We start from the raw sequence: 17,325 nt of genomic DNA on the forward strand, positions 1-17,325 counted from the left end.
TCTCAGAAAACTTCTGCAACATGAAGTTTCATTCGGTGGTGTGGCCTCAATTAAACTCCCTGGATTCATGAATGCCTTATTCTATTCATGGCTTGCTAATTGTATCCACATCTGGAATCGCCTCCATTTTTCTTTTATGGATGTGTATCGATGCGTGCATGATATAAGAGTTATTGGTTTCACCGTACGTTAACTTTGTTCTGGGTTGCCGCGAAAACACGGTGTCTCAACAGGAAGAAAATGATTCAAACCTAAATGTCGGTCATCTTTTCAACAAGTTCCAACAATATTTGACCAGAAATTTGAATCTATATATCTCATCTACCAAAGATTGTAAGGACGATTCGTCGATAAATGAGCTGAAAAGCAAACCAGAAGCTCGATATCTCTAAGCCTGGTAACACGGCTCAATTCATTTTTTCCGGTGAGTTGGAAATTCTTCTCGACAAGGATCTTTGCAGCCAAGTGCAGCAACGATACCGATCGAGTTTCGGAGCTAGTTCAAGAAGTAAAGTAAATAATAGCGGACAGAAGATAAAGATCGCCGACAGCAGTCAGCGGAACAGCAGAAGAAAGTCCAACAAGCTGAAGACGCAGCCTTTAAAGATCTAGAAGGAAGAAAGAGGCTCAAACGGTCTTTCTCCGACCGTTATCTGCAGAACATGTCGACTTCAAAATCTAGCCCCGATAATACCCTTTTTCGAGGTAACTCACAGACAAAATGAACAGTAATTGAATGACCAACTTGTATTTTTATAAAATTAAAAACACGCTTTTCCAGTACCTCTTTGTTTCTTTTGTTTTGTTCAGAAGCATTCGAACTCAAGCGACACCCCCATGCTGTATGATAAATCTTTCTAATCTCGATACTGCCTATTAGTGTGTTTTAATTGAGGTGTCTTAGAATGAAACTATTTTTCGTGCGGATGAATGGAACGGAACACGAAAATTGCATTTTAAAAGCCTGGTTCAGGTGTTGTGTGCAAAATTAAAGGATGCATGTACCCAAAGGTAAGGGCAACACGGACTTTTCTTTCAAGTTTTCCTGTTACTGCAGTTTTTGGCGGTGTTTGATCTCACTACCGGGGCAAGTCATCAATTATGGCACATTGCATCCCTGGCCTCCTCGGATGTTGCGAGTATATACCCAGAAGGGCAATAATGACTTTTCTTTCAGGTTTTCCTGTTTCTGAAGTATTTTTGTGGTGTTTGATCTCATTGGTACTAAACAACTCATTATTTAGCTAGGGGGATGGATCCTGTCCCAAAACTAACTGCGGCAGATTACGGACCATTTACCCAGGGGATGTGCAACTTAAGCTCAGAGCTGGTTCAATGCGTGTTACGGCCGGCACAATATCAAAGCAGAAATTAAATTGGATTATCTCTAATAATAAAACATATATCCCAGTACCACCGTTTTCTTGTAATATTTTAAGTCAGGGTACACCCTTTCTAATATTATACTGCTCAAGATATTTCATCCTATACATTCTGAGAAAAGTGCACCACAAAATTGGGGAATTTTGCCTCATTAAAACTTCGTTTCTGCTTGAAATCAATAAATGAAGGTTTATTCGTCAAAACAAATAGATTTAAGCACCGCGTCGTCTCGGCGTAACCACGGCTGCACTGGACATGCTGCAACCGGTGTCACGTGGTCGCGAGTTTTCTCGAGAAAAGTCGAGAGCGCCTGCGGGGGTAATATTACAATCCGTAACACGCACCGAACCAAGGTCGCACATGAGTTTGCACTGAGGCCGCTCGCGGTTGCACATCCCTGGGTAAATGGTCCGTGGTATATCGTATCCAACTCCCACTATTAAAGTGAAACATGAAAAAAACAAATAATGAAATGAAACAACAGACAAATGGAATTCTCATTACAACAGTGACAAATGGAGACAATTATCATTTTTTTGTCACAAATTTTATTGACTTTTTCCATCTTTCAACAGTCACTGTAAACGAACGTTTTATTGTCGATGTGTTGGTTTTATCTATTTTAGAACAGGGTATTAGAAATGACCAAAAAATAACATCAGACATTCCTTTTTTGGAAACATTTGAAAAAATTTACATACTCAGCACAGTGCACAGTCTGAAACACCTAACCAGAACCTATTTATAAAATAGAAAAATGACTTCCAATGAAACAATTCTTCAAAGTTTCTCTATTTTGAGATATGCTACACCTTTGAACATTCTTCAGATGGTCACAGATTTTATTTTGACGTACAACAAAACATGAATAAAAAAATGAGAAAAAAATCTTATTGATACAGGCATACAGGATGGTTTTCACGAATGTGTTGGTGATAATGCACTCGCATTGTGCAAAATAGTATTCATTTGCTGTTTTCACGTAAAATCTTTTAAAATACAAAAAATTAATGATCTGATTTAAGTGACGATTTTAAACAATCTATAACCGAACAAACAACCAGGTACGATTCTTCTTAACCCTGCAACTTGTAGTTGTTGATACATGTACAAAAGAAGCAACTTAGTTTTGGAAATTGAAAAGGTTTACAAGGATGTTCATTCTAAGGACTGATCAAATTGATTCGAAGTCACCTGGGCCCAATGCCACAGAGTTGCAGGGCAGACTTCACGGCTAGACACACTCACGTTATATGTAGAAATAAAATAAGTGGTGTAACAGTTCCTGGCAATACACACTGGGTATGACATGGGCTGACAACCTGGTTTGTGCCGAGGCCTAAAAAAGTTATGCTTCCTGTTTCCCGACCTACACTATTTTTGACAAAAATGCCACCCATCTTCTCTGATTATTTTAAACCAAGTACGGTACAACCTGTACACTGAATCAGAATCAAGACAGTGTACCGTTTCCATATGTCATGAAATAGGAAGCAGAACTATTTTGGGGGGGCCTTAACAAATAATCAAAACCAAACAAAACCCACAACAAATTTTTCCTCAGTAAATTTTTTGCAATTCTATGAAATTGGCCCCAGATGTGATCACATACCTGATAAATCTAGCGTCAAAGGAAGATCTTGCCAACACCTGCCAGATGTCTGCTTGGATACTGTCAAGCAGCATGGTCTCCAGACTAGTACAAAAAAAGGAAGGCTATGCCAGGACCACTGACAGATCCCTCGGGTAACCTGGATTACATACAATTATTCATGTCTGTTGGAACCTTCTTTGCCAACATGTTAACATCAGGCGTCCCCAAAGTTAAAGAGACACCATGTGAATCCAAACAATGTCTCTGACCTATTCACCATTTACAATTTGTGGAGTTCCAAATAAATATTATGAAATGACAGTTACCCCAAATTTACTTCTTAAAGTTGAAAATCACTAGTTATTTCTTCATGAAAGTTATCTCTATAAACAGCATAAGTTTCATGAAAAAAAAGGAGAAAACTGTCACTGAAAACTGAATTTTTATGGATTAACCACACTTTTAAATCTAAACTGTGCCTATGCACAGTAAATGCCTTGTTCTTGAGGTACACAACTTTTGCCATGTTAACCAAACGTCCTCAAAACATCAACGTAACAACTGGCTATCAAGTTTACAGCATTCATAAAAAGTCAAAATTCTGCTGAAGTTGTCAACATTTGTTTCAAAGAAACAAGACAAACTTAAAAAACAATTGCTGTTATTGTCCGAGGCATTGTGGAACAGTGTGGTAATTAACTTGTTAGAACTGAAGTGTACAGATATAACTGGAATTCTAAATTCTGGATTTAGTGTCGCGATCCCCCAGGTCAGCAGTAGGATGTGGTCATCTCAAGCAGTGGTCCTTTTTGAATGAATGACATGGAAAATCCAGCTACCATCTTAAAATAATGTGCTTATTGGAGTACAAAACCTTCAGTTCCTGGCTTTTCCTGCCTCGCGGTCAGAGGAAACACTCTTCACAATTATTCTTGATCATTGCAACTGGGAAAAGGGTCAACAAGCAACTGTGATTAGCACAAATCACTGCTTGAGTAATCACATCAAGAGTTTAACGAGAGATTCAGCGGGGATTCATGCAAGAACATATATACAAAAAAAAACATCAAGTGACCCACCTTCAGAGCAGTCCAAACGGTCATCAAAGTGCACTAGAGCCCCTAACTAAACCACATACCTTAGAATGATCATGTAAGACTAAACTGTACACCTTGGACGTATGCTGCCCATGAGAGGCATGATTGGCTTAACACTCTGCATAGAGGAAGAATGCAACGTTCTGCTGAGAAGATAACACCTGATTCTTTCAACAAGAGTTCTTAAACATTCAACACCACAAATTAAACAGTGCTAAAATCTAATACATACATCTTTATTATTTTTTTCGTGTGATGGTGGAACATAGAAAAGCATTTACAAAGTGCATTTTTATTTCATGCATTTTGTGCCAATCTTTTGATGCCGAAAAAAATTTAAATTATACATTTTTGCAAGTGCGAGTAAAGAAAATTCTACCATGTTATCGCAGTTGTACCATTTTTCACACGTATCTCAACTTATCGCTTCAAGCAACGGTACCTTATTTACAAAGTACTTAAAGATGCTGTCTTGGAAGTGCCTGAATTTATTAAAGTAGCAGATTTGAACAACCTGCATTAAAACTAAAAATAAAAAACCTTGATTTCAAGGATCCTTGAAGACATCAGTAAGTTCCGAAGTTGAATAAACCTACTGGAGTAGAGCCCAGTAGCGACACAAGGCCCATCACACGTCTGAAGACATGTAGCAATAATCCATCTTGTACATCTCACCATCACTAACATCATCAAGCGTCAGGTGTCTTGGACTTTCATCATAGGGTTACACCTGTCTTCATCCTGTCTCTTGGGCTGCAGAAGGGCAATTTCCAATTGGAGAGAAACACAAGCACTAACAAATGTTAGACTTTCTGGTCCAAATGGAACAATAAAAACAATCACACTTGTAACTTGGACTTTGAATGGAGTAAGGCAAATGTAGGCCAAGTTGGCTGAAGGCAATGTCCAGTTAACTGTATCTGACTGCCTTTCCAGCAAATTCAGTGAAAACACCCTTTTGAAAGAGTTGAATCTGATTCCATTCTCCAATATCTGTCACCAAACATGACTAGATGCATCCCACTGTCTAGTTTGGACACACCAAACAGCTGTGGAAATATTTTCAAAGTAATTTTTAAAGCATTTTTACAGGCCTACTTGTAGTGTAATATCCCTATTGGTTCTACACACAATGGAGACTACCAAGTTACCATTCAACCATCGGGACTATTAAGTAATGCCTAACTGCCACTTCTTAGTTCCTAATGAGGTCTACAGTCAAGTTAAGGGACAAAAGATTTATGATAGTTTTGATATGATCTGAACAAACAGGACAGACCCTTTCTAATCCAAACGCTTTCTTATAAGGTTTTGATAAACTTCACCCAATGATACCAATCTACAATGTAATTTGAAAGACTACTCAGCAATATAGATAATTCAAGTAAGTTAGAAAACTTCTTCAAATAATTTCTGATGTATTTCACTACTTAAAACCATGGCTTTCTCGTCCTGTCTTTTTCAGTGCCTTACATCATGTCTCCTGGCACTTGAGAATAATAATGCTTGGGTATCCAAGAAATAATAACAATGTAAACACTCAGGGATCGCTCAATTGAAAACAAGTGAACATTGGATGTATCTGTAAGCTGTCGTACACTCCTTTCAAATTACACCTTGAGAAAGCATGGTATGTTCCCTGAACTGTGGACTCCATATGGTGACACTGACTGTTTTGTGCTTATTACTAAGCATTGTGAATACAGTAAACTCTTGACTAAGTCAGCATCGTGTAACCCGTCATTTTGTCTAAGTCGGCCGTTTGACAAAAGTCCCGATTGTCTGTAATGCATTTCCATTGAAAATTTCATTTCTAAGTCGACATTTGTAAGTCGTCATTTCACATAAGTCGGCATGTTTTTCTCCATCCCTTTTCCACAAAACCTCAAAAATTCCTTTGTGTAAGTCGGCATTAAAAAAAATCAGTTTCCTTCACCGTGGTTGCCAAGAAGTGACAAGTGACAACGTCACAAGTCCCGTGCATGCGTAGCCAGCATGATTACATCAATACCAGTAACCCCTCTAGTGCACGCATGGGCTCTGTCCATTTTAGGGGTCGCCTTATTGAATGTAGTCTGGTTCCCTGCCCAAAGATTCCCTGACGACCCTTGATAATGATTCGTTGGGTAGTCAGAATCATTGGGTCTGGTATCTAGACTGTATTGAATGAACTTAACAATGCGCATGAGTGGATGAGTGTATGTTTTCTGTACCGTAACTGTATCACGTACATACGTACTGCACTGTCGAGTCGTGATGTGCAAGTGGCTTGCCGTCCTTGCTTCGTCCTTGGGGCACATGATCAATTATCGAATTTGTAGACCGTGAGGCTAATAATCAAGAATGAATTTGCTGGGATCAACCATGGAGGTAAAAATAAACCAGGGTAAATCAAAGCCATTGAATTAGTGCAAGGAATCATAATGTACATGTGCATGTGTAAGTCGGCAAAATGACGACTTTGGCACAAGTCGGCATTCGCGTAAGTCGTCATAATTTCTTGAGTCCCGAGAGTGCCGACTTAGCCAGAGTTTACTGTAATTCATATCCATCAGTAAAGCCCTACACTGGAACTGGGCAAAGAATGCAGTACACTACAGTCTTATCATCCTGTGCAATTTGGCAGTATCGACTTGAGCGGAATGTGTTTCCAACCAATAGAGGGCGTAGTTGTGCACACAGCCCACTGAAAGTTGATTGGGAGACTTTCAGTGGAAGCTGGTATTAAGGGGGAATACTTAATTTACTATTAAGTGAATTTACAGCCTATTTATTTAGCCACAAACATACTCAGAAATACGTTCCAAAATTCTTCTGAGAAAATTATTGATCACTGTGCTATTACTAAACAGCAATGTTGGTGATTTCTTTAATTCTATGGACATTTACAAACAAACAGAAAACACATAGAACTTTAAACTATGCTCCACCCCCTCCTTCAAAAAGTGACTATCTGACCAATGATCACCAAGGGGTAGATATAAATATGCAAACACACATTTATGTCTACTAATTGACTAAAATGATTAGAAAAAAAGTCATAGAAGATAAGGAATTTTGTCCAGTTCTGGAACAAATACAAATCATCACATGCACCTTAAATTGTTTGGTAAACACGCTATTTTTGTTGGCAATTTACAAAAAGCAACTGATTGTAAAAAAAAAAATCCAAGAAGAAAAAAGTGTTACAAATACATAGTGGTTATGGGGTACCTGGTGGAATACCTGTAATGCATGAGCGCGTATCTCAAGAATCGTCGGTAGCAGAGTGTGTAACACTGAGTCCCTCTGCTCTACAAAACTGCAACCTCGCAACCTTGCTCCGACAAGGGTTGGGCTGGGCAGTGGCCAAGAGGGGAGGGTTATCGTGCCCTCTGACCAAACACGGTTCGTTAATAATACATCGCTGATAAATGAAGACAATGCAATGTTGTATACAACATGCTAGAGAGAAAGGCTACACTAACATTATCCAGGAAGATTTCAGGAAATGCTTTGAAATTTCATTCACCATTGCAGACAATTTTCAGCAAGTTTTAGTGATGTCAGTAAAATTGAAAGACTCGTTTTGCAGCCATTGTAAAAATCCAATGTCTTTTTCCAAACAATGCTATTTTTGTAATCATGTTTGAATGATTCCCTCTTGAGATTCTGCAACGATGAAATTCTCAAGGTTGAGACTAAACCACAAACAAAAAAGTGCATTGGAGAATTTCAATTGAAAAAAAATCCAAATTAATTCAAAATCTTAAGATAAAAAGAAAAAAATCTTTCTCTTGGTATTGTAAATCAGGTACCTAGAGGTAGCTCCTACAGCTGTGGTCAAAGGTCAATGAAGATCGCAGGATGACGTCCAAACTCTTGCAGTGACCAAAGCGCTTCCACGGGGACAAACATTTACTTACTTTCAACAACTGTTGTGAGAAAAATGCAAGAGGGGCTGGGGGCGGGGCCACACAAGGAAAGTAGGAGGCTCAAGAATAGCAATTAAAAAAAAGAAGAACTTCAGACAGGAGGAAGTAAAACAAAGGAAGTGGTACTCCTTAGATGCAAGAAAGTCATAGGAACAGAACCATCAAACTAGGCTTGTGCATACACTTCAGAATACACAAGATTTCATGACCCACATTCAGAGAGTTTTCCAGCACCAATATACGACATTTTCAATGACATTTATCGCCATTTTGTAAAGAAAATTGTCTGGTATTCTGACATGGATGACTAAATTAGCCACTACTCCGGCCTGTAATTAAATTCATTTCAAGCAATATGTTGGATGGAATTTTCTAAATAATGCACAGGTGCATAGTTCCAAGACAAAATGGCTTCATGGTGGGAATGTTCCCCACTAGATTTTTCTCCTTTTTTCCAAAAGGAAAACCACATCCCCTAATTCATGTTGACTAACTTCTGATTCTGGTCAAATTTTAATGAAGTCAAACGAGGAACTCAGAGTTGGAGGTAAATCTCATGGAGTTTTTTTGATGCCTTGAAGAGCAAACCAAATTCAGAGGAGGAAAAATCCACATGCAGTTTTCAGTGACATTTGCAAAGCCACAGAAAGAAACGCAACATGACAATGACAAAGAGGACTTGGCAAACAACCACGGCAGAGGAAAGACAAACAAGATGATAGAGAGAGGAAGGGGAGGTGGGGTAGTTGGTGGTTAGTCATCAGTTCACTCCGTCAGGGTTTTATGGTCGACAGAAGGAGATAAAAACACTCACCCTTCAAACTGTGGGGTCAGTTATCAGAGTAAGTGTCACCTTCAGGTTTGGTGGGGATTCCTTCCTCCATCCTGTCTGGGGTGTGCTTGCTGGTCGACCTTGGCGTGTCAACCTTCGTCTTGGCTTCTAGGTCGCTGATGTCTTTTCTTGCATCTGCATCTGAATTCACAATGAATGATGGGTTAGGGTTTATATCTGGGAAATGTATCCAAGATTTCCAGGCTGGATGCACGGATCATTAATCTTTTAAGATCCTCCATATTTAACATTTGGATTTGCTCGACCTCATTAGGAACTAAGAAGTGGCAGTTAGGCATTACTTAATAATCCCGATGGTTGAATGGTAACTTGCTGTAAAAATGAAAAAGTCTAGGTTAGTTTTACCATAGGACAAAAGATCAGATTTATAGCTTTATAAGGAAATATAGGCTGGTTCTTATTCCTAAGATTTCTAAGCTTTAAAATGCGCAAGAGAACAAGGAACCATCCTGCTTTCATCACTAGTTAACAGTTCCCAAATAAACTGGTTAAGCATCTGGATATGACAGTTCAATATGATTTGAATGTCTGCCTGGTAGACATGGCGATGAAACAAAGGTTTGCCAAAACATCATAAATTTCTTTTTGTGAGTGACTTAGGTTCTGCAGAGAACCAGTAGACTGCCCCAAAACAGTTGGATCTACTGGTTCTTTGCAGAACTTCACCTGTTTACTGAAGAGATTTCCATGTTGCAAATGCAAACCTTTGTCTCAGTGGTAATTAAGTCTTGCTTATTCACAAATGTAAGGCCAATTATCACCATCATTCTTGAAAGCCCAAAGTATTTTATTAAATCATACCTTCTGGCAAATTGTTGGTGTCATTCGTTGTTCCCCCATCTTCCCTTGTCTCCTGAGTTCCATCCTCCATGGGTGTATCCTCCTTGCTGTCATGATTGGCCTCTTTCTCTGAGGACTTCTTTGCCTCTTCCCTGTCCCAATCCTTGCCCGTCTCCTCTCGGCTCTTGGACTCACGGTCCCGGTGCTTGGAGTCCCGGCCCCTGGATCCCGAGCGACTGCGCTTGGAGCGTGACTTGTGAGATGGGGATCGAGACCGGGATCGCCGGCGTGACCGCGAGTGACTGCGAGAGCGACGGCGTTTGTCGCGGCTGCTGGAACGTGAACGACGGCGACGATCCCTGCTTCTCTCTCTGCTTCGTCTGTTATACCAACAGGGATAAGAAAATGTCTACCGTGAGCTGACACAAAGACTAGGAAGACCTGGAAGGTGTCCTGTTGGCAACTTACACGCTTGATAGCGAAGAGAACATGATCTTTAACCCTAACCCTCCTCAATCCATCACCTGTTGGAGGACTCAGGAGTGTTAGGGTTAATGTCGGTTTTTACTTCTTGTGTTGTAAATTAATCAAAGCAAGTGAAGTTCACTAAGTAAGATTTGAAGCTTTGCATGGCAGAAGTACATAGGATGTAGGTTTGCGGGTACACCATGTAAAAATTCTCTTTTGGGAAGAGGTGTGGTTCTGAGAAGAACCGGAGAGTGTTCAACTCGACGTTTCGGCCAGTATGCTCTGGCCGTCCACACATTCTCCTGAGGACGGCCAGAGGATACTGGCCGAAACGTCGAGTTGAACACTCACCGGTTCTTCTCAGAACCACACCTCTTCCCAAAAGAGAATTTTTACATGGTGTACCCGCAAACCTACATCCTATGAAGTTCACTACTTGGTCAGACAGAGTTAAAACAATAAGGCAGAAAATCATCGCTTTGTTACTGTTAACCTGTCTCAATCAGTGTGAACTAGATTCAGTAAAAAACATCTATATGATCCCTTGTAATCCCACATGGCTTGGGTGTACCTTGTGACACAGAAAAACTGGACACACATCAAAACTGGATGGAGATTCTGTAGCTCCAGACAGCCACCAGTGATGGTGCAAAAATGTTGCCAATCATGATTCACAATAACTGGCCTTTGACCATTTGTTTCAATAACCAGTGGCATGATCCTTTCACAATTACAAAGAGCTACACAAGTCCACATACAAACCTGTGTTTACTACGGCTTCTGCTACGCCTACGATCTTTGTCCCTGCTACGGCTACGCCTACGATCACGACTGCGGCTGCGTCTCCTATCACGACTTCTTCGTCGTCTGTCCCTGCTGCGTGATCTGCTCCTTCGCCTCTCCCTAGACCGAGACCTTCGCCTCTCTCTTTCTCTTTCTCGTTCCCTTTCTCGTTCCCTCTCGCGTTCCCTTTCGCGTTCCTTCTCTCTTTTGCGCCGGTCCTCGCGTTCTTTCTCTCGTTCTTTCTCACGCTCCTCTCGTCTCTTGCGGCGTTCTTCCCGCTCCTCTTCCAACTTCTTCTCCCGCTCTTCTTGCTCTTTCCGTCGCTGTTCCTCACGCTCCAGGATCGGCTGCATTCGTTTAGCCTATCACAAAATCATGGTGAACTAGTTTATTCATGGCTTCCATACATACTACTCATGGTGAACTAGTTTGTTCATGGCTTCCATACATACTACTCATGGTGAACTAGTTTATTCATGGCTTCCATACATACTACTCATGGTGAACTAGTTTGTTCATGGCTTCCTTACATGCTACTCATGGTGAACTAGTTTGTTCATGGTTTCCATACATACTACTCATGGTGAACTAGTTTATTCATGGCTTCCATACATACTACTCATGGTGAACTAGTTTGTTCATGGCTTCCATACACACTACTCATGGTGAACTAGTTTGTTCATGGCTTCCATACATACTACTCATGGTGAACTAGTTTATTCATGGCTTCCATACATACTACTCATGGTGAACTAGTTTGTTCATGGCTTCCTTACATACTACTCATGGTGAACTAGTTTATTCATGGCTTCCATACATACTACTCATGGTGAACTAGTTTATTCATGGCTTCCTTACATACTACTCATGGTGAACTAGTTTGTTCATGGCTTCCATACATACTACTCATGGTGAACTAGTTTATTCATGGCTTCCATACATACTACTCATGGTGAACTAGTTTATTCATGGCTTCCATACATACTACTCATGGTGAACTAGTTTATTCATGGCTTCCATACATACTACTCATGGTGAACTAGTTTGTTCATGGCTTCCTTACATACTACTCATGGTGAACTAGTTTGTTCATGGTTTCCATACATACTACTCATGGTGAACTAGTTTATTCATGGCTTCCATACATACTACTCATGGTGAACTAGTTTGTTCATGGCTTCCATACATACTACTCATGGTGAACTAGTTTATTCATGGCTTCCATACATACTACTCATGGTGAACTAGTTTGTTCATGGCTTCCATACATACTACTCATGGTGAACTAGTTTATTCATGGCTTCCATACATACTACTCATGGTGAATTAGTTTGTTCATGGCTTCCATACATACTACTCATGGTGAACTAGTTTGTTCATGGCTTCCATACATACTACTCATGGTGAACTAGTTTGTTCATGGCTTCCTTACATACTACTCATGGTGAACTAGTTTATTCATGGCTTCCTTACATACTACTCATGGTGAACTAGTTTATTCATGGCTTCCATACATACTACTCATGGTGAACTAGTTTGTTCATGGCTTCCATAAATACTACTCATGGTGAACTAGTTTGTTCATGGCTTCCTTACATACTACTCATGGTGAACTAGTTTATTCATGGCTTCCTTACATACTACTCATGGTGAACTAGTTTATTCATGGCTTCCATACATACTACTCATGGTGAATTAGTTTGTTCATGGCTTCCATACATACTACTCATGGTGAACTAGTTTGTTCATGGCTTCCATACATACTACTCATGGTGAACTAGTTTGTTCATGGCTTCCACACATACTACTCATGGTGAACTAGTTTATTCATGGCTTCATGATGAAGAACATGTCAGGAGGAGAAATTGGTGGAAATAGTGCTCAAGTAAAGTGGGGCACAAAGAGCTTCCATATCCATATACCAGCAGGTCAATTTCTATGAGCATGTCCTCACAACTCAACAACACAAGTGAAAGTCAACTCACCTTAAGTTCATCTACAGTAGCCTTGATCTTAGCATAACCCATGTGTTGTTTGCCCATGAGATGGTCATCTACTCTGGACTGGGCATCACCAACTATGAGGAACGCTCCGCACACCTCACACACCTCCATCTGCTTCTCTTGGGAGAGGACTGCATCCAGAGCTTGGGTGGCTGCCTGGTGAGAGATGAACACATCACCGAGATGGTCAGAATGTGATGTCATGTGTGATAAAATCAGACAGATTGAACTCCAATACAAGTACTGGACCCTCTTTATTTTAGATTAAAGGTTTCTCTCTCCTTCGTGTCCAAATGATAAAAAACAAATCTCACCATCGCTGCATCTTCACTTCTCCATCTTCACCGCGAAGATCTTGAGGAGTTGGAAAACACATGGAATTGGACAGGGTCTACTTATTGCTACCCTCGGAGCAGCCATGCCCGTAAAGTAAGACTTTTTCTCCACGCCGAGACTTTTGTCACTGGGTCAGTTCCCGGTCATGCCTAAACCTGTACGACTGTTTTATGGTTGCTAATACATCCCTCAGGTTCCCTCTGTATCTACATTTCATTATGCTGCTGTGGAAGTACAGTAATATCAGTCACAACCCAAACAGACGACCAGTCAGCACAAGTCTGTCAACAATGAGAACCAGTTCCTAATAGCGACCATATGGGCTCCTTGGGGTGACTGATCTTTCAAGACTCCTTACTCGGCAGTGGTTGGGGTCTAACCAATGGGAGTCTACAGGCTTGTAGTGTATGCCTAGGGTGAGGACAACATGGAATCTTTGCCAAGTTGGCCCAGTGGAAAAAAAATTATGACCATATTTGATGATTTCGTGAAACTTTCATCACCGCTCCGTTGACACCAGTTAAAGGTGTCTCAGACAGGACAAGACTATTCACACACTCTCATCATTCCCTGAGCCTCTTTAACCCTCCTTACTGCGTCTCAACTATAGTTTCTGGGCTTGTGGGGGCGGGGATAGAGCTTTGGTTGGGAGGGGGCGGGTGGAGGGTTTACTTACTGCTTTGAGTGTATCTCTCTCTTCTCTGAGCTGTTCACAAAGTCTCATGGTTCCTTGAGCTTCTTCAACCTCTCCTTGGCATCCTAACTCTTCTGCCTTCTCCACTAGACTGTTGATGCGCTCTGTCAGCAAGCGAATCTGTTCCTCATTCTTTGCTTGGTTGGGTGCGCTCAACTAGACAAAAAGCCAAGAATGCAGAATTGTTTATTAAGTAGTTAAACATGTCTATAAAGCTGTGCTTTCTGCTCTGTAGTACGGGGTTAATTAACAAGCAGGTGTCTAATTCTTGGGGCTGATTTTAGCACAGAAATTTTCGAAGACCTACAAATTGCTTATCAAAACAAGTTTCCAGCCAAATTAGTTTGCATTGTACACTGCTTGACTTTGGTTAATTCTGGCTTAGCACGTCAATAATTTCTGCTTACAAGGGCATTAAACCTCAAGTAACAGCAGTGGGACTTTGTCTTTCTCAGTCCTGTTGAATCCCCCAAACTTCCGGTTATATTGTTGGAAGGTTAGGGTTGACCTTAACGGCTTACCTGCTGCTGTGAATTGCTGAGAGCGAGTCTGGAATGGCCCTTGCGTATTCGCCGATCGACCTCAGCCACAATCTGTTGTAGATAGGACAGGAAGTCATCCTCATATCGTGCCCTCTCACGACTGCTGCACTGTTCAAATCTACAAAGGAAAAAATACACATCAATGGAAGATTAGCTAAAATCTGGAAATTCACTATTTTCCTTGAGAAAAGTCAAATTTTTGTCAGCAACTAACTACAATCTTCCCCTGATATATATGAATCCACATATGACATGAGACTGCCAAAGAAAATTATTTTGTTGAATTTTTAACTATTAGCAAGCTCATGCACTGGCTCAGAACAAAGCCAGCATCCACAGATTCTATGCACAAGTTTATGCACGAGTAATGAGAGAAAGCAAAAGATTCTCTGGTTTTGTGCAGATTTAGATGAAATTTGGGAGTTTTCTGAATCTCAGCTTCATCTTTGATATATTCTTCAGGCTTCATTTCTATGAATTTAGTCCTGAGTTGAGACAATCAGCAAACTGCAGCTTTATTAATCTGCTCTAGAAACATTCAATTGTCTGGTATTATTTTTGGTTTGTAACATTTGAAACTCGCCGAAGGGTCAGCTAGAGCTATGATAAAGACAAAGACGAGATCTGGAAAACAAAATTTTGATGGCCCACACTCATTCTCTTCATTTCCTTCTTTGGTTCTCCTTGTTTCTATTGAGATATTATTACTCCAGTGTTTTCCTTTTTGAAGCATCAAAGTTTCCTTGAAAGGAATATCTAGAATAGTGTGCATGTCTATACATATGCATATTGGTGGTGTGTCTATCTTGTGAATGGTAACACAATGCTATCCAAAGCAGGAAATATCATTTTTTTTTAAAAAGGTTTATGAGTTATGAGTGGTCTAGTTTACACTCAATCACCCTGTGTGTTTCAAGCATTGTCTGATATGAATATATCACTTCATTAATCATCACAGAAACTTACGATCTTTTTAACGATTCATCGTGGACCTTTTCACAGGGACCTACATAAAAAAGGAACACAATATAAAGTTCATCAAATATTTCATTGAAAGGCGCAGGATACTGTTATGTGGACAGTTTGTTGAATAATGTTAGCCAGAGCGAAGTTGTTATTCATCCTTTGTATTTGTTCTTACCAAGATCTGATCTTGTGTTGATAAAAAGTTCATGTGGGCAGAAACCACAGAGGAAATGCTTACACACCTGCATGGAGTATAAAAAAATCAATTTCAATGGACTGTGATTAATTAAAAAACATGAAGCTCTCAACTCAGAACACTGGTACTGTGTCAAGTTTCACTTACCAGTATGCTAGCCTTAACCACTTGGTGCCAGATGTAATTTGAAGTTGCATGACGTAAAACCAGGAGATTTTGAAGATTTTCCATTTTCAAAATTCTTAAAAAATCATAACTTCATTTGCTGGATGAATGACACGAATGACAAACAACAACTACTGATGCCCGAATATTTCAGCCAGGCCTGCCGCCTGGTTAAGAAAGCCCAGATTGTGCAGTGTTACCCAAGTTTCTTTTGTTTCCAAAACTGGCACAGTGTGCAGCTGACGTCTTTTCAATAATGGCCAGATTAGCATACAGTGGTATTGAATTGCTCATAACTGTAGCGCTGGAGTGCTTTTGTCCCCGCTCACGCTGAATGCCACAAACAGTGGAATAATCTTTCAAACCAATGACAGGTTTCCTCCGCTATTGACAACTGAGCCCGTGAGATTGAATGAGTGAAGGCATAAAGACTGGAAAATACCAAAACGTGAGTGAAATCATTCAATACATGGCGCTTAGAAAGCAGAGAGGGTAAGGATCATTTCTGTGTGCAAAAACAATTGCGCCTATGATTATAAGAGGGTGAACCGAACTTTTTCACCATGCCGACACGAAATTACGTGTACGGATGTGTGGCTAAGCATGCTAAGGATGGAGCGCTAGCAAGGATCCATGCGTGTGCCAGGCTAGTGGGGCTAGGACTAGGAGTTAATGACTTCGAGTTCTTGAACTTAAGTAGGCATAGGGCCTAATTTAGTAATTATGCTAGCCTATGCCATGTCGGCCTAGGCCTGTAATGCGCCATTAATTGCGTAAATGGCCACAGTATGCAGATGTACAGATTGTCGCCATTGATTGCGTAAATGGCCACAGTATGCAGATGTACAGATTGTCTTGTGATGAGAGGCAGCAGGGAAGTAAAAGCTCTGAATTAAAAAAAAAACATTGGTTACACAGTCCACAAACCATTGGGCATGCCATGTTGGTCAGTTGGTAGTGAGGGCGCTTTTGTTTTGTACATAGGCCCAGGCGCTAGGCTAGGGCCTACATCATCACATGTTCAACAACCACACTGCCGTTCGCCTACTTGGCATGCATGGTGAAATTAAAGCACTCGACTTTTTCGCAAACCATGCCATAATTTGACACAAAAATGATTCCCTTCGTTAAAATGTTTTATACTTACCGATGGATGGTCCCATCTAATCTCTTTTGACCTTTCTGTGGGCAAAGAATTACGATTTTTGCCCATCAATTCATCGAGTAGTTGTGCCGCGGACTGCATTTTCGAAGCTACGCAGGAAGTAAGAGGTTGAATTTGAAGCTGGTGGCACATAACATATAAATGTGTAATTGCAACGGTGAAATACTTCGCCGGATACCAATAGCACGCCGAAAATCAACCTCGTCCTCAAAGATGGACTAGTTCATTTTTATACAAAGGGTAGTTTGGTCCTCACACGTAGAAATATTTCCACATTTCTAATCACAAACACCAAACATAATTCATGTATTACAAAACGTAATTTTCAGTAGAGTTTTCCTATTTTTTACCGATGTTTTAGCAAAATGTGAGTAGTTCTTCAAGCT

General features: G+C 40.4%; 1 protein-coding gene across 2 annotated transcripts; it reads right to left on the reverse strand.

The window, feature by feature from the left end:
• Positions 1-1,908: 1,908 nt before the first annotated feature.
• Positions 1,909-17,064, reverse strand: LOC110988831 (uncharacterized). Of its 2 annotated transcripts, XM_022252714.2 has the most exons (10): positions 16,922-17,064; positions 15,589-15,655; positions 15,414-15,453; positions 14,427-14,565; positions 13,888-14,061; positions 12,858-13,031; positions 10,852-11,234; positions 9,643-10,001; positions 8,803-8,961; positions 1,909-4,827 (listed from the first exon to the last, which is right to left on the reverse strand). In XM_022252714.2, the coding sequence occupies exons 1-9, from the start codon at positions 17,018-17,020 to the stop codon at positions 8,819-8,821; spliced, it is 1,578 nt and encodes a 525-aa protein (XP_022108406.1). In that variant the 5' UTR covers positions 17,021-17,064; the 3' UTR covers positions 1,909-4,827; positions 8,803-8,818. The 2 variants fall into 2 exon arrangements, with proteins under 2 accessions (XP_022108406.1, XP_086994998.1); XM_087138872.1 differs by having other exon boundaries at positions 1,909-8,961.
• Between the last annotated feature and the right edge of the window lie 261 nt (positions 17,065-17,325).

This window comes from Acanthaster planci, linkage group LG07, assembly GCF_054643075.1.
Source record: "Acanthaster planci isolate LZ-2023a linkage group LG07, COTS_SCS, whole genome shotgun sequence".
Lineage (NCBI taxonomy): Eukaryota > Metazoa > Echinodermata > Asteroidea > Valvatida > Acanthasteridae > Acanthaster > Acanthaster planci.